The sequence below is a fragment of the Triplophysa rosa genome, linkage group LG5, assembly GCF_024868665.1.
Source record: "Triplophysa rosa linkage group LG5, Trosa_1v2, whole genome shotgun sequence".
NCBI classification, from domain to species: domain Eukaryota; kingdom Metazoa; phylum Chordata; class Actinopteri; order Cypriniformes; family Nemacheilidae; genus Triplophysa; species Triplophysa rosa.
Window position 1 is genome coordinate 7,958,656 of NC_079894.1, and position 18,678 is coordinate 7,977,333.

The 18,678-nt window shown below is 39.0% G+C and overlaps 1 protein-coding gene across 1 annotated transcript in view; it reads left to right on the forward strand.

Annotated features, from left to right (window-relative positions):
• The first annotated feature begins 11,914 nt into the window (after positions 1-11,914).
• The window catches only part of xkr4 (XK related 4), a 53,009-nt gene continuing 46,245 nt past the window's right edge, over positions 11,915-18,678 (forward strand). Inside the window, exon 1 of the mRNA XM_057333881.1 lies at positions 11,915-13,469. Coding sequence (XP_057189864.1) covers positions 12,790-13,469 — 680 coding nt within the window. The 5' untranslated portion in view covers positions 11,915-12,789. The remainder of the gene's footprint in view (positions 13,470-18,678) is intronic.

Below are 18,678 nucleotides of genomic sequence, written 5' to 3' on the forward strand. Positions count from 1 at the left end.
AAATTATCTTGCGTCTACCTTAAGAAGTCATTGTATTTCTAAGCAAAAGAGTGATATGCTCAGGTCTGGTTAGAAAAACAATGCCAGAAAATCCTACTGACATCAATCACGGTCTGAAAGACATGCATTTCATTATTATTCATTCCAATGGTGTCAAGGTTGACTGTGAGATCAGAGCCCTTAAAAACACATTTCTGCTCATCTATCTGTGTATTAAAGCCATTTACAGTAGGGCCGTAGTCAGGGAAACCAATGATCAGTTGCTATTTTTGGTCCGAGGACATTGTGCTGCCAGATATTCCTGAATTTCATTTTTGTCACTTGATTCTGAAAGAGCAGGGACCTTTTGAGAATGTCGATAATTTTAGAAGCCATTATCGTTGTTCATGGGAATTACATTACAAATGACATGTAATGATTCAGATTAATTAGAAGTTAGTTTCTAATTAGAATTAAGTTGCTTGTCCTATAGTGAAAATACAATAGTGTAGTATACTATTACTAATACTTCGCTGAGGTTTACAGATGTACGTTTTTTTCAGAAGCACACTTAGTGGTCAGCTGTAACATATCATATTTCCCATCAGGACATACAATATCTTTTCAGCCGCTTATCACTCTGATGAGAGTGTAAACTCACAGATTGCTGCATGGCAAGGCAAGATAATAGAAAAGCACATCTTAATGATTAGATTAAGAGGATATCTTGTCTTAAATGAGATCTTGATTATAAATGGATAAAAACAACCTTAATAACTACAATCCATGCCAGAAAACAAATCCTAATCAGTGTGTTTAAAAAGGTTCTGTCCTGATGTTAAGCATGCAGTATTTATTGGCTCTGTTTAGAACATTCTAAAATGTAATTTACTTAAGTAAAATTGGTAATGAACGGCATTTCACAATGTCTTAGTATGTCTTAGTATTAGTGTAGGTGTGTGGCATGTTTAAAGTACACATGATGGGACAAGGAAATAGGCCCTAGGAAATAGGTTATCCATCACTGGGATCATTCTGATGTGTTCAGACCTTTTTTTTGGTTATCTAATCTGGATAGAGCCACAAATAAGGCCAGGAGAATCATACAGTAGATACAATCATGTAAACTTGGCACAAAGCAGCTCAACGTTAAAGGAGCAGTTCACCCAAAAATGAAAATTGTGTCATCATTTACTTACCTTCAAGTTGTTCCAAATCGGTATAAATTTCTTTGTTCTGATGAACACAGAGAAAGATATTTGGAAGAATGCTTGTAACCAAACAGTTTTTGGCCACCATTGTTTAGTATTTGCTTTATACATTTTTTCACTTTATTCATCAGAACAAAGAAATTCATACAGATTTGGAACCCACTCTCTAAAATATGACGGCAACCCCAAGTTGCCTAGGCGAAAAGGTTTTTCTAGTTTCTGATTGGAGGTTTTTTATGGACTAATAAATGCACTCTCCTGGCTCTTCACTGTTTATCCTCTTGTCAAGTCTTAGAGACACATGTGATTTCTCAGGGCGTCTATTTTGGGGAATTCTGTCAAAAATAAATTTACAGCATGTGTAAAGCTACACAAAATAATTACGTTTGTGTTGGTTTTTATTACAACTATTCTTATTAGCTATTTTTATTCTAGCTTTTTTTAGCCGACTGATATGACTGGGGTCTTCATCTCATGTCAGTGTACATAATTTTATTTATTTATTTTTGCAAAAAATACTATTTATTTTGTAGGCGTGCATAGTCTGGGACAAATTAAATAAAAAAAACCTTTTATACCTCATGGCACTAATTGTGTCCTTTTATCTGTGCATACTGATGTGGATGTTGGGTAATACACTAGCCCTTCTTACTCAAAGGCGGTACGAGTGGGGTCAGAACCTCTTGAATTGAGCAGGAGAGCTTATTGACATGCACCACACCTCTTCTTTGACCTTCATTATCTTGCATAACCACATAGCAGTGCAACGCAAATGTAGTGATGGAATGCTGACCAACCAACTGTATCAAAATTAATTGCCACCAGCAGTGAAATTCAAAAGAGAACATCAATGCTTCAAAGAGCTAAAAGCTGGATAGGAAACAGAATCCATCCATACCAAAATGAGCAACTAGGGCTTCATGCTTACTGTTTTTTGACTGATGTTATCTGCAGCTTTGACTTTTTAGGCTGCAACTAATAATAAGAGACTCGGGCGTGGTTTGGAGCTTTGCCGTATTTAAAAGTTGCAGGACAAACAAGTGCTAGAGATGAAGGCAAATCAAAGAAAGGTGAAGATGAGGTGAAATGATGCTGTGAGCACTGGAAAGCTGTCACTGATGAAAAGGACCGCTTCTGCTGTCACACTTCATTTGCAGAGCAATTTTTTCTACTTCTTACAGGAGTATCTAACTTAAAACAGAAATTGCTTTTATTGTTTATCCATGTCTCATGTCATTCTTGTAAGACTTTATTAATTTGAAAGCAAACAATGTATGTGTTGGATACACTTCTGCACTATGCTTTATTCACTTTTAGATTTTTTTATTAGACATCACCCTTTATAATGATAAAATCCTTATAATGATATAAACAAGTATTTATAATGATAAAAACACAGTCTTTAATAACTATGATGCACATGCTATGATTTTCCATAACAGCGTGAGTGCAACCGACAGTCTGAACAGATGCATAATTGTCTCCAGTAATCTGAAGCTACAGGAAGTGCATCAAGGCCAGTCATGAACTCCAGGCGCTTGCTCCCCAGAGGTATGATTATCCAACCGTGTCTGTCCCTTTCCTCACTCTCTCTAACTGTCGCTGGGGGGGGCTTGGCATGAGACGCCATTTCTCCAAATATACATTTCACGTGTTCGCCTCGCATATAATAACTACAGATAGGGGACGGATATAATGCGTATTTGGCGTGCTGTCCCGTGGAGCGCCCGCCCCCTGTCTGGGGAGAGGGCCCCGGGTCAGCTGTGTGCCCAGACTCAGGTCGTTCCCCCCTGTTATAATGCGGTAAAAATAGTCTGATGGTGAGGAGTTGGGGTGGAGGAGGGATGCTGCAAAAATGTAGAGAGAATGAGGGTACGGCGTCTTGTCTATTTATAGGGGTTTTCTCCCGAGCTAAAGGATGATTGGTGAGATTGGTTATAGGAAGTCAGCCGGGTTAGTTATCTGATTGTGAGATTGGTCATGGAAAGCCAGCCAGGATAGTTATCTGCACTTGCTCCTCCCAAACTTTGTTAAAGGTCTCCTCAGACGAGCACTTTCAACAAGTTGGTATGATTTATTAGGGTCTTCATGAAATGTCTGGAACATATTTTGCTTAAAAACACTCAATGGCTGTGTAAACAAAACCCTTCTTGCCTCGTCAAAAACAGCTATGCTCACAGCTACCCGTTCTGGTGCATGTCTCTTTAAATGATAATGAGTTACAGCGAACTCCACCCCCTTCTGTCCGGCATGTCAACACAACACACGTGTAGTGGCAATGGTTTAGCTAAATGATATTTCCTGAATTCCTCTGCGGTTAGTTTCGTCTTAAACGTCTCAAATCATTCGTCCGGAGACAAAAAAATCAGTCACAGCAAACAGCTAATGCGCTTACATTGTGCATGTATGCTTACCTAAAATCCACGGAATCCACTGCAGATCTCAGCGGAATTACATGGATTTTAGCGCTTGTCATTGACAAGTTATAACGTTACACACACAATGTGAGACCTAGTTTGCTGTGACAGATTTTTAAGCCTAAGCACGAATGATTTGAGACATTTAAAACGAAACTAACCCCCGTGTTCGACCCTGTTCATTAGCAAAACAAACAGCTTGCCGCAGCTAAACATATTAACGCACATAATGTATTAACATTCATACAGCTAAACTCCAAGTGTCCATCTGCACTTATACAGTAAGTTTAACACTGGCTTTGAATGTTCTATTTAGCCCGTGACTGACTTAACTCCCTTCGCTATCATATGCTAACGTTATCCTCCTATATATACGGTACATTTACGTCAATTCAGACTGTTGATAAATATTACTTACATCAGCAGTTTTGTCTCATTCAGTTGGTCTCGATCCCTCTTGACTTGAGGAACAACTTTGAAGCTAATCCTGCTTGGACTGTCCCAGGTTGAAAAAGCACTCCGGTTTGAAGTGATTCGCGCAAACAAGCAGGTTTTTACTTATGGTTTCTGATGGATTTCGACTAAAAATAAAATAAATCCACTCCTGTCTCTTCCTAGGTTTGGACTCTGTGCAGTGACTACATTGCATGTTGTCCACGAACCATGCCATGGTGTCACATACACCGCTGTCACTTGTGAAAACAACAATGGCGCAGCACGGTGGGTGGAACTGTGTAGATTAAGGGGCGGTAACATTATAATAAAATCTGCTTTGGACGTCACAATCGGAGCGAAATCTGAACGGCTCGATTTCTCACATGCTTGCAGGGAAAGGCACACCAAAACAAACTTACTGGGTTCTTCTTTTTAATTTTCTGGGTTGCTAGATGCACCGGGGACCCGATTATAGCACTTAAACTCAGAAAAAGTGGGGATTTCATCTGATGTCTCCTTTAATCAAACATAATGGCCCGGTTTCACAGACACAGTTTAGCTTAAGCCAGGACTACGCCTTAGTTGAATTAAGATATTTATGTTGCTTTTATAAAAATGTCTGAGAAGAATACATTACTGGTGTGCATCTTGAGACAAAACAATGGCACTGATATTTTAAGAAATTTCTGGGCAAGTTATATTGAGTTAAGACAGGTCACACATTCATTTTAGTCTGGGACTAGCCCTAAGCCTTGTCTGTGAAACTGGGTCCATGTGTTAAAACCACTCCATTAATAACCACAGCAGCGAGTTCCCATTTTCACTTCTGGGGGTACCAATTTTCCTTTTGCCTAGTTTCTATCCCACCAAGTGGGCACTAGGACCATGCAAACTAAAGATGGTGCAGTCAGATCTGACTGGGCTCTAGCTCTTTCTGTGCTGTAAAAACACAGACGTGTGCATTATGTATTTTAAACATGATTACGAGAAGTTCTGTGATTATCGCGGGCGCCTGATGCTATGCGGCACAATGACAAATTGTTTTCCAGTAAATTAAGCCGCTGAGTTTGAGTTAAATTATCATTCCCATTACAGTGGCTGTTCACCCGTGACAAGGTTTAAATATAGTGTCTTAAATAGCTCTCTAACAAATGTCATTTGCACACACATGCTGTACAAGAAAATTTGGTTTCAATCATGTGGCTGCTTCTCCTCGCTGGCTGTATTTAGCTGCCGATGAAGACGTTTCATTTTGAAATGCCATGGCAATAGGCTAAGTTAATGAATTGTACAGACCCCCGTGCCCAGTTGTGGGTTGACATATTTCCCCTGGTGCACTGACTGTGGGTGGGTCACAGCACCATCGTCCACATTGCTGGGAGTAAATACTTAAAGGCGGGGTAACCGATTTCCGAATTACGCTTTAGACAACTGAGTCGGGCCGAGTACCAAAACAACCTTGTAGCCAATCAGCAGTAAGGTGCACAGTGCACAGGACAGACATTAGCCGAGCCGAGCGCTGACAAAAGCGAAAGATGGGGGTAGGGGTGTGTTTGTTTTGGTGATTTGAACATCAACAATGGCTAAGAGAAATCGGACACCCCGCCTTTAAGCATGACATGGCCTCCACATGCACCCTATGTTGAAAATTTGAGGTTCAAGATTTGGTTCAACTTGAAAATAAATCATGTAAGTTACACAAAGAATTTTAAACAAAATTATTGAAACAAATACATTTATTTAAGACTGCATTGGCCTGTCACTCGAAGGGAAATGACAATTGTCTATTAGGGCAATTCCATGTAAAAATGTCAAACCTTAGGATGAAAAAATCATGTTCTTACCAAAGGGTTTCACTATAGGTCAGATGTCAATATTTGGTGATTTAATTGCCAATGTGAAGTCTCAAAGTTTTTTAAATCACTTTTTTTGTTTTTAAAGCATGACTGTCCGCAGGGAAGTGAATTGTCACATCCATAACGGTCCATATTCCTCATAAATGGGCACATAAAACATTTAAATAATTATTTTAGGTTCTATAAAGAGCCATCCCTTATACATTTGCTGGGTATTATTGCTTCTGGTTTGTGTTTTAATTCATTTTAATCCACAGAAATCCTATACAAAGTATGTTAAAATAGAAAACTTGTGTATAGACTGATATTTTTCTGATGTCTGACTCTGGACTCAGGGTTTTTTCAAATATAAATAGATGATTCAGTATATTGATAATAAATACATTCTCTGCAAACTTATATTTCAAGTTTTGACTGAAAATGTCACATCCGTAACGCTGGAATTGCCCATTAATGGGGTATATGCATATGGCGATGATACTTCCGCCATCTAAGCCACTTCCGCTCTCATTGCGCTGAGGTAATTTTTCATCCAATGATAGCGATGTGTTTAGTAAGAAAACGTTCAAATTTCAGTGAACCGACAATACATTGTTGTATGCCTTTGTGCTCATGCCTCGAGTATGTGCAAAAATTGACTTATCTTTTTTCATATTTGTGAATGTGGCTTAAAACAGATAACCTGTAGCGCTTCTTCTTTTTGGTCGTGGATGTATGACGTAGTGTTTGGATAATTTGACTCACGTCGTTGACCGTAATCCTATGTGCATCTTGAAGCGACCAAGTGAAAAACACCTTCGTGCGGCGGATGTAACAGAGCTGGCTGAGATTTTAGCGGACAAATGTCATCGCTCCGTGTGTATATACCCCATTGAAAATCTACATTTGAATGCAGTATATACATACATATACTAGAGATGTAACAATATAATTCGATATCGTGTTATCGCAATAACAAAATTCTCTCAATATTATTAAGGTCACATGACTATATGAAACGATAGGTCTTCCGGGCCTAACATAGAGAATGTTAGAAAAAAGAATAGATGTTACCTATGGCAAGGCCCATCTGGTGCAATTGTTTTATTTTATAAATGAGATTTTGAGGTCATTTGACCCATGTCATTTTATAACTCATACCTCTAAGCAACTGTTATGATTAGAGGATAAAGAAAAGAGGATACTTATGGCACGTTTCCAAGTCATCATTTTCCATAAAAAATATTGCAATAAATACTGTACCGCACACTTTATACCGAGGTATTAGCGTTCAGCGAGATTGTGATATTGTTACATCCCTAACATACTGTATACAGTACACATCCATAGGGGCAAACAACCAGAGTCTTTCCCACTTTCAATCAGGACAAACAGAACATTTGACACATTAATATTAAGAGAATAATAATTGACAAAGTAGCATGGTGAGAGGTGCTTATAGAGTTCTTCATTATATTTCTCATTCTCACATTTCTTTCTCACTCCCATAGAGCGTTGTCATGTGGGATGTGCCATATTTTGGTATTAGATGCTGAAATATAGCATGATTATTTATGGGAATATAAGCGTATGTGCGATCACATATTTATGTCTACATTTACGCTCTTGGCAGATGCCTTCTTTTCAAAGCTTTGCATGTCTTTGTGTGTGTATATTCCTTAGTGTGTGCAAGTGCACATACGTTTATATTTGTGACAATTATTAACTGTACGTAGCTGAGGACACAAGCAGTAAAACTAATCCTGTGCCATTAAGAACAACGTAGCACTACAATTGCAAACAGAGTCCCATATTGACAGTGACATTGGTGGATACAAATCACTTAATGAGACGAGTCATGAATTAAAGTTGGACACAAAGTCCCATTAGGAATAGTCACAGGCTATAATAAGGTTTGATAATGGCTTGTAAACAGTATAGAACCAGGGTGCTGGCTAAATTGTAAGGTGTATTGAATTCGGCCGCTCGGTCTGGCAGCTTTGGACATCCCAGTGCATTGAGCTGAGCACTGTCGTTATGTGTAAGATGAATATGGATTTTGCAAACATTTTTTATTTTGGAAGAAAGGACAAATGGTTCAATGGACTTCTCATTTGATTTATATTAGATGTACTTTTTTTTATCCTATACACTTTGTGGCTATTTTATTCAGTTGTGTCAAGTTACTTCTCACGGCGGGGTATATTTGGATGGCTGAACAAGCCCTAATGTGTCATCCTGTGCTTTACTGTGACTGGAGGTATTTTAACTCGTCTGTCTATGAAGCATGCAGAGGCCACTGGCCCAGTTTCTGCTTGACAACTCACTGTATAAGAATCACTTCCATGGTCTGTCACAATGGCTTGCTTTCTCACTAGACGCTTGCGCACAAAACCCGAGAAATTATGGTCTGTTGCTGAGCAACTACAGGCTGTCATTCATTTCACAGTTGAGGATTTTACAGAATGTTGCCATATTTGATAGAAATGCATGCTGTTTTATGCAGCATTTAAATCTGTCTGAAGCACCACTGCGAATTTCAGCACATTCTGAATTTGAGGCTAACATTAAAGATCAAATCTCAAGGAACAGTCAGCGGCAAAATTATTTAGCGATTTTTTTAACCTTTACACTTTTAGTGATTGTTAAATTACAATCCTGACAGGATCACAGTCAAATCTAAGGCAGATTCAACCCAGCATAGATTAATTTATAACCCAACTGTTGTTTTTTCTTTATGTTATGCAACAAAGGGTTGAAACAACCAAGCATTTATTTTTAGAATGAAGGCTTCCCATAATGATTTATATAACAATTTATGTCATGACTTTTTATATGTGGCTTATGGTTTTGTGTGGATTGATCAAATCTTTCACATAATGTTGATGTAGTTCACCACGATTGGCACTATACAGCTGCAGAAAAATGAATAGGCCATTTCAAAATTATTTTCTGTTTATCATGAATTTATATGTGTTTAGGTAAAATGATACTACTAACAATATTTCCTATAATATTGTTTCTATTTGCGTTATTTGCAGAGAATGAAAACTAAATAAAAAGCTCAAAATAAAAGAAAAAAATGCTCTGTATTTTTTCAGACCTCAAATACTGCAAAGAAAACAAGTTCAAACTCACTTATAACAATACAACAGTAATATTTGCACATGTATTTAGGAAAAGTTCAAAAATTATTTTTTATATGATAACCTGGATTTATATACAGTTTCATGGTGTCAGTCTTTCACATTGCTGTTGGATGACTGTCACTCCTGAGGTTTGATTTTGTTGAAATTCAACAGACACTGAACTGAAAGGGCTAGAAATGCTAATTAAATGAAAATTTGGCATGGTCTCTTCATTTTTCCGCAGCTGTATATTCAGGTCACATGATTTTCTTGTGCTGTATGATGACAGCCATGACATGATTTTCCGGTGCTGCTGCAAATGCAAAGAGACTGTCATGCCGGGAACTTTCAAAGAGGTATAAAAGCTAAATGCAGACAAACCTCATTAATAAAACAGTCTCTCTTGGGGGATAATAGAAAACTCCCCACCTTTTTTGTTAGAGTTGATGCTGACTAGACTCTTAATGCACACACATTTAATTTATGAGCTGAAACAATATAGGCTGTAGAATGCTTGGGACAGCCTGATAGTTTGACTGTCTGATTGCTGATGTCATTAAGATTGAATCTTTAAATGGCCGATATGAGTGTATGAAGGGCTGGAAAGCTGGGTACAGCCGTCTGACAAAGAGCCTGTCCAGATCAATAAGAGAAGACAGTTGTAATTATATTGCGGTAGCACAGGGAGGCCACTCTCCACCAAACAGCAGACGTTTCTTAATAACCACCACAGACAGACCCTGGTTTTCAGTCTGAACAATCTGAAATGTATTTAAAAGTTAGATTTATGGCAAGCATCTTAAACTAGCCTAAAATGATTTGTCAGTTTAGCTGGTCTCCTAGTCTGTTCAGGCTGTACTGTCTTACACAGCGTGTCTGCCTCTCAGTACACCATTTTGTATAGTTTTGTTCTTGTCTATTCGTAGTTGTCATGTTGCTGATCTGCTTAAGTGTAACTTGCATTGGCAACAGCAATGAAATCTAATTGTGTTTGGTGTTTTGGGGTCTTCAATAGCAAAATCCAGCCAAAAGTTAAGTAATGTGAGCACGAGGTGAACACAAGTTTACACCAGCCAGACTAGCAAACCATTTTAAGACTGTTTAAGCAGGAAATGATATCTGATGAATTCATGTTCATCGAATGGCAGGAGATAAGTGTTTGGGGGGAGAGTGAATTAAACTAATGCTATGTTTAACTGGGGAATTAGAGAGAGCTCTCTGTGTCTGTGTAATTATCTGCAATTGGCCTATAAATGCATCTGGTTTATCCTGATAGTTCTGATAGTATCCTGAAAAAAAACATTACAAATAATATGTGATTACAAATAGTTTTACAAAAAATTGTAGTGGGCTGCTTATTATTTGTGGAAACACATACAACGAACCACAACAAATACACCGGCAGTGTTTCGCATATTAAAACCACACTGCTACTCTCAAATCAGTAGTATGAAGAGATTTAGTCTGACTAGATTAAATTCAAGACAATTTAACACACCTGATGTTTAGGTGATTACTGTCTGTTCGTCAGTGGGCTCTAAAATGGACTTGCTAAAGCAGTCACGACAGGCTGCTGGTGCTGACTCCTGCTATGTCTGAGGATGACAGATGGCCTCATTTCTGAAGCTTGACCAGGTGGCATACAGACAGAGCTCAAGGTGAGGGATTGAGCCATTGAAGAGCCATGATAGCTGTATTAATTCTGTACCTTGATCTTGGGATACTTACACAACACGCAATGTTTTTTATTCATTTATCTACCATTCAACTTTTGTATGTTTTGTATAGTATCTCAACTGTTGACTATATGTCTCAAGGTCTCAGAACTAGTTTTTTTCTGCTTTCTTCAAAACTATCAAAGCAACCACTACATTTTTGCTTTATGAGAGCACAATGTAGCTTCTGACTACAAGCGTTGGGATAAGATTATCAGTATTTTTGACGGGCATTCGTTTCTTACAGTTGTATGAAATTGAAGCAGCTGTCATCAGTTCAGTCATCTTGTATTTACACGCACGTTTTTGCAGCCATTAGATGACATGAATATACATACATATATTAAGACATATTTGTCTGATTACAACCCTATATACAATTTTTAAAATCTATTTTTGCAAACCATTTTACATTTAGTATCAATGACTCGCATCTTATGAAACTTTTCCAATAATACCACGTATTAAATCTTTTTTTCTGGTTTTAAATCTTTTCTTATTTCTGTACTGTTGTCTTCTTTCTACTGTCTCTTTTCTTATTTCTGTACTGTTGTCTTCTTTCTACTGTCTCTTTTCTTATTTCTGTACTGTTCTACTGTCTACCGTCTTCTCTCTACAGAAGTGTATTTTCTGTAAAGCTTTTATAAAACAATGTGTTTTAACACAAGCACAGCGGGATATCTTCTATCTTCAAAGATCCAGGACAACTAATCTGTACTTAATTAGTGAGATTTCATCTCTGTTGCATCCCTCGTCCCGGTCTATTATTAAAGGCAATTGACGACAGCCCATTTATGTTGACGCCACCTGTTTCAATGGCCAATCCCATGCAGTCGGTGAGACTGTGAAGTTTAAAATCCAAGCTATTAAAGTGTTAGGGCTACATACGTCAGAGATTTGATTATCTTTTTCCAACGTGTTTTTGTGGGCGACGTGCATCCTTGATTCATATGATCTTTACCTGGCGGGATCTGTTGGTGTATGCTAATTTTCCCCGCGTTAGACTTGAATCGATACGATATCTCAACATCAGTGTGTGTGTGTGTGTGTGTGTGTGTGTGTGTGTGTGTGTGTGTGTGTGTGTGTGTGTGTGTGTGTGTGTGTGTGTGTGTGTGTGTGTGTGTGTGTGTGTGTGTGTGTGCGTGCCTGCGTGCGTGTGTGTGTGTGTGTACACGCGCGCCTCACAGACGCTATTTTTTTCAAAGCAGACACTCGGTGTATGTATGTGTGGCCGGGGAACAGAAGGCGTGTCGACAATACAATGCCGTACTCAACGGTGCCCATAAATTCAATAATGACGCAAGTTAGCCCACCCAGCACAATACGCCGGCTGGCACTGGAGCGTACTTATTGATATACGGACCTCCGACGCGACGCGTTGTTTATGGCGGTCCTTCTGCGTAGCGTACAATGAGCCAAAAAAACGCACGAACTGAGAGCAGGAGCTTTCCATGGTGCTGAACAATTAGCCATTGCACGAGACGAAAACGCGTTAGCAGTATTGGAGGAAATTAGCGTTCATAAGATGTTCGCTCACGTTTATTGCATATAACTTTGCAAATATGGAACTGTTTCGTTCTTTTATCCGACAATAAAGTAATTCTTTAGCGTTTTATGGAAATACATTTGCGTTAAATAAGTAGGCCTACTGTATTACAAACGTTTCTTAAATATATGACGAAATTCGAAACCGCACGTTCGTAAATGCTTCAGCAATCGAGCGGTCACAGCTAAAATATTGACCGCTACCAAAGCCACGATCGTTTAACTACCGTCGGTGATTGTGGAGTTGTCACAAGGCTGTGCTGCAATAGCTGGATATCGAACACCATGATGTGCGACCGAAGAAGAGTTGCAAAGCAATGATGTCATAGTTTTAAGTAGGAGCCACGGGAGAGCATATGGTTTGTACCCGCTGCCGAAAGGAAGTGTTGCTTTGTTATGAGCAGGCGGCGCTGTAGCTGGCGGAAGAGGAGGTCGCCCAGCCCAGTGTCTCTTCGCCTGGAATAGAGAAGCCGAGGAGACGACGCGAACAGGGAGGCGAACACGAACAAGACAAAGCTGCTACAATGGCCGCTAAATCCGACGGGGTGCTAAAGATGAAGAAGAGCGATGTAGCATTCACGCCTTTGCAAAATTCGGATCACTCGGGTTCGGTTCAAGGGCTCGCTCCGGGATCGCAGCCGGATTCTGGAACCGGAGAGGCGGACTTCGTCAACGGGGAGTCGCGTTGCTGTGGCTCCAATTCGACGTGCCTGCGCCTCGGCAGGGAGCAGCAGAAATACACGGTTTGGGACTGTCTGTGGATCATCGCCGCAGTGGCGGTGTATTTCGCTGATGTGGGCACAGATATTTGGCTATCGGCCGACTATTACCTCCGCCGCGACTACTGGTGGTTCGGACTTACGTTGTTTTTCGTGGTGCTCGGCTCGTTCTCCGTCCAAGTCTTCAGCTTCAGATGGTTCGTCCATGATTTCAGCACCGAGGAGAGCTCCGGCGGCGCCGCGGCCAGCTGCTCGCACATGGACGGGAAGCTGCTTAGCTGCTCCGCTTCGCACGGAGACGTCGGAGCCCACCCGACTACACCTCAAAGACAAGCATCCACAGCCAGCAAGAGCAACACCACGACCAACAGCAGCAACAGCGCTACCGCAGCCCGGACTAGTAAGACACGCTCGGCGTCCTGTTCCCTCTGTATCTGGCTGTTGCAGTCCGTCATTCACATCTTGCAACTCGGACAGATCTGGAGGTGAGTTTTAGCAGCAGCCACGAACGCGTGTGACGTTAAACGACACTCTTGATCGAAGGGTATGTTGTTTGTCGTCTTTAATGTAGAATTGTTTTCTAATTGTTTACTGGTGAACACGTAAAGGCCTAGACGCAGTTTGAGATAGAAAGCTAACTTATTTTAATCTCAATGACGTTCAGGTATAAATGTACGGAACTAATGCATTCATATATAGAGTAAATGATGTCTTCATCTTACTGTAGAAAGAGGACAAGTCCTTTTATTTGATGGCATACACCCTTTTCTCAGTGAGTTGGGACATAAATGAAAATGCTTTTCCCCTATTCCAGTTCCCGATTGGATCAAGTTTGAAAGACAAAATTATTTATGAGAATATTAGCCATTCATTGACTTTCAATACATTATTAATGTAATTGAGAATAAAGCCCATAGAGGTCTGAATGCTATTAGCAGTGATTGATAGCTTTTTGTGAAACCAAGTTGCAAATATTTCCCTGGTGGCATCTTATGGTGCATGAGGTTATTGGCGCACCCATGAAGGTGTATTCTGTGTGCTGGTCAATACGTTCATTTGCACGAGTTACACTGAACGCTCACATCAGTGACAGAGGTAATGAACAGGATCACTGAAACCTATTCAGTTTCACAGCGTCAGCCAACCAGAGTCTCGAGAAGCCTGAATGAGTTCTGATCAGCATGTTCAGTAGAGTGATATTCCATTTACTCTGTGTCTTTGACCCTGAGGATTGCATTTGGATGCTGTCCAAACAGTAAAGGATGCTGAATTGCTGTATTGGAAATAGGCCATCAAAACTGTGGTCTAATGTAAACTGTGATTATAAGGTACACTGCAATTGGTCTTAAAGACCTCTTTATAAAATTAGAGGGTACTGACATTACGGATGTGTGCATAGGGGAGTAGAATAGATGCTGATGTACAGCTCGGTTGATTTCACTCTATATCTATGTTTACAGTCGGCTTTGAATAGTTCACATTTCATTTCCAGGGTTGAGGGTCGAGTTGCTAATTGAGAAGCATTCAGCTTTGGGAAAGCTGAATGGAATGACTTAATAGTCCACTTTACAAAACTAGGCCACAACCACACAGCCTAAATTCCCTTCCACTACCGTGCAGAGATTTCAACTCAGTGATTGTTCTGAATGCTTGAGCGCTTCATCTTTCATAACGGTGTTTTCATAACATATTGTTTTACGTCCTGCGAAGAGGCTGATTTGGTGGATCACTTTCTTCTCTTTCGTTTATGATGTCATTCTCTTGGTGTTTCCTGTAGCTCAGTGGTAAGAGCATGGCGCTAACAATGCCAAGGTCGTGGGTTTGATCGCAGGGGATTGCACATACTTAGAAAGAAATGTATAGGATAATGCAATGTAAGTCGCTTTAGATAAAATCGTCTGCCAAATGCATAAATGTAAATGATGACAGAAGTGAGGCCGAGACAATTGGGTGTGGTTGCACGCTTCTTTTAGAGGTGTTGTTGTCGAGACATGCGCTGCACGTGGCACTGTGCAAAAGGTTCACCAGTCTGGGGATGTCTCACAAAGCAGAGCAATTTAAAAATAGCTTCCTTCGCTAATAAAGTACTTGTCAATTAACAAGTGTGTCAGGTGGAGGGTTGGAGTTGGCTTTACAAATGTGATTGTACAAGGGGAAGATATGCTGTAGATGTTGTATGAATGCATTCTCCCCCTAATGTTGAGAAACCTTGTTTTGTGTGTTAAAGTTCACCACTAACAAGGACTTTAGTGGAGTTAACCTAAATTCTCATGAACAGTATCCCAATTCAGGTCCCCTCTACAAACTGTTACTCTGTCAAACTGTAAAGCAAATTTTGTTATATTTAGTTAAAGTGTATGAATTTTGTTGTCTTTTATAGTTACCGAAATGAATTACAAACAGTAATATTACAAAACAAACAAGCTTTTACCAAGTAAGAGACAAGATCTGGCGAACTTTTGGTAGAAATGTTTCCAGATTTATGTTGCATTTATGCATTTGCCAGACATTTTATCCCGAGTGTCTTAAGTTAAAATGCATTCAAGCTATACATTTGTAATTAAATTAACAAATATAAAGCTTTCCATTTTTTTATTTACTATTATAGTTGTTACTACCTGTTACTACTGTCAATGTAGAATTCTGTCCATGCTAGAATTTAAACATAGATTTTAACATAGTCCTTTACCCTTCGTTTTGAATACATGTTTTTGGGATTTAAAGAGCTATTTCTAGATAGTTTTGCTGACAACACTGTATTTTTCAGTTGGTGCTGCATCACAGTGGGTAGTGCACATGTGCACAAAACATAACAGCAGTTCATCAGCACACAGGTGGAAATTTGGCCTGTTTCAATCCCATTTCCCATTACTCTCCCTGCATGTATACTGTCTTTCCTTGAAAAGAAAAATGGCTGTAAATGCTGTTTTTTATATTTACATTTTTAATGAAATTCAGATATATTAGTAACTTACACAATGCATAATAAATATTTTACCCAGTGAACTTATGCAATGGCATCTTACTGTAATTGCACATGCATGCTTTAATATTCCTTATAACACATTTGCCATAATGTGCTGTTGTCTGGCTAGAGAAATAAGATGGAATTCTTCTTGACAGGGGCGGCGCCAGGACGTTTTTCTTGGGGGTGCTAAGGGGGTGCTTAACAGTTTAGAGGGTGGGCTAATAAAATTATTAAATGAATAAATTCCTTAGCTAGACAACATGCAATTTTACCGTTTAAATACAGAACAGCATCTTAAAAATATTGTTGTAGCGCATTAGCCTCCCATGGGTGAACTTAGTAATAGTTATTGTTAGTTAATTAAGATTTTTTTACATTTTAGAACAAGCCTACATTATATGCTGTGCGTTTTTTTTAAAAAACATTATGCAATGTGTAAAATAGCCTACCTACGAAACAAACGTATTTATGAGCTAAAAAAATAAATGAAGCAGAATACAGCAATGGACGTATGGTTTTGTTTTTACTTCACAAGTTTCTGTTAAGAATAAATAGCATATTCACAAGCACACGGTTCGAGTCCTTTCACTACGGGTCCTTCACTAGCATAATTATTCCATCTAACGTTATAACCAAAAGCAAACTAATCAATGCTATGCTTTTCTGTTTTTTGTATTGAAATAGAATTTGCAATAAAACGCGCTAATTTCAGGTAAGATCACGACGTGTTCCCAGACTAATCAGAACGTATATATTCACAATTGGCCCGAACTCCGTATACTCTGTTGTAGTTTTACAATTCTGTAACTATAACGTAAACTCAGATAGCACCCGCGCTTCACATATAAAAACAACACAACATCTGATTTGCCACGGCAGGCATAACAATCCGCTTTACCTGCTCTTAAGCTGCTCTTTGCTGTAAGATGGAGAGCTTCTCTTCCAGGTAAATGCGATTTGTTTTAAGTAATGTTTTATTGAGTTCGTTGCTGTCTGAATGTCACATTTTCTTACACTGAAGTTGCAACAAGTGGAAAAGTTCGACTGGGCAGCCAACCACGAGCTCTTGATAACAGATGCCAATATAACATCCAAAAATACATATTTTTTTATTGATATCAGATGTTATCGGCTTGTTTGCAATTATATTAAAAACAACTGAGTAATAATATTTCAAGAAATAAAATATTTATATAAAATATCAGTGGGATATGCATCATTGGTGGGAGGGACAATATATGCCCGTCAGGTCTGTTTAGTTACGTTACCAGTTGTTCACCCCAACCTTACCATACAACTTCATTATTAAACACTCGTTAGCCACTTTTCAATCTTTTTTTTTCATTTTAATAAGAATATATGGTTTTATGTTCTGATATGTGATGGGAAAACAGTAGACAGGATTCGAACCTGCTATGATCAGAAGTATTTAGTCTCTTTACTCTCTTCGTCACTGGAGACGTGAGCCAACCAGCGTCATTTTTACATCTCTATTCCAATCAGCAACTGGTGAAAAGTTGAAGAAATAGACATATTTATCCTTAAACCATTTCTTACTGACATACAGTAGGCGTTTTTCTTCAAAAAAAATATTTTGAATTTTGAACATTTTGAAAGCCTGTCTGTGGTTGTGTTTGTACATGTGAAGTCTTCGCTGATTGAGGTCTACATGCTTTTACTGTAAATGAGCATGCATCAGAGCTGAGCTTTTTGTGCATGCCACTTGTTGTTGACTACGTGCTGTGTATATATGTGCGTATGAATCTGAATAAAGTATGATGTATTTATAGTTGCGCAGCAGGGGTTATGAATATAGTTCCTGCCTACTGTATATTTAGTGCTTCTCTGGTCCATGATGACCATATTTGGTCAAGAATGATAGTCAAGAGCTTTGAAGACTGTCACATTGGTATTGATTTAATACAGGAACACATAAGAATTTATTGGCCTTGAATCGATTATGATCTAGCTAAACGGGAGATGAAAGTGACCAAAGCATGGGTAATAACTGCTTCTATTAGCTGTAAAACAGCGTCCTTATCTCTGTTATTAAAAGGCAGTAAGCTTCTTCCCAAGCAACAGCTTGCCAATGAACTCAGCCTGAATTATCATATGAAGTTAAACATGGAGATTTATGCCAATGAGTGTGATTTTATGCATAATAATGCAAACAAACGGTCCAGCTGAGCCAGGCTTTTACAGTTTAACTTCATGTCATCCAGGCTACCACCCACACTGTCTGCTGTAGCTCACTGAGGACGAAATGCGATGTTTATAACTGAGCAGCAAGATGGCATGTATTGGCAACAAAGTCTGTACATTCAACCAATCCAGGATGTACACAATAGGGTCATATTATAGTGAATCGTTACGCTTATGCATATGGAAAGCCGTACTTGGTTTCACGAGTACCCATTTCGTTCTGCTCTTATTTCAGCCATGATCCTCTGTGAAGTGTGTTCTCAGAGATGTCAACACATGAATCAGATGAGTATTGATAATCAGATGGTTTCATTAGATTACACTTGTCATGAGTTGCACATAAAGGCGGGGTAACCGATTTCCGAATTACGCTTTAGACAACTGAGGCTAAGAGAAATCGGACACCCCGCCTTTAAAGCTTCAGTAAATCAAAATTGATAAAACTGTAGAATTTACTTAAAAACATGCAGTAAAAGCAATAATGCAATAGTATTTTTAAACACAATGATTATCAATTGAAAACA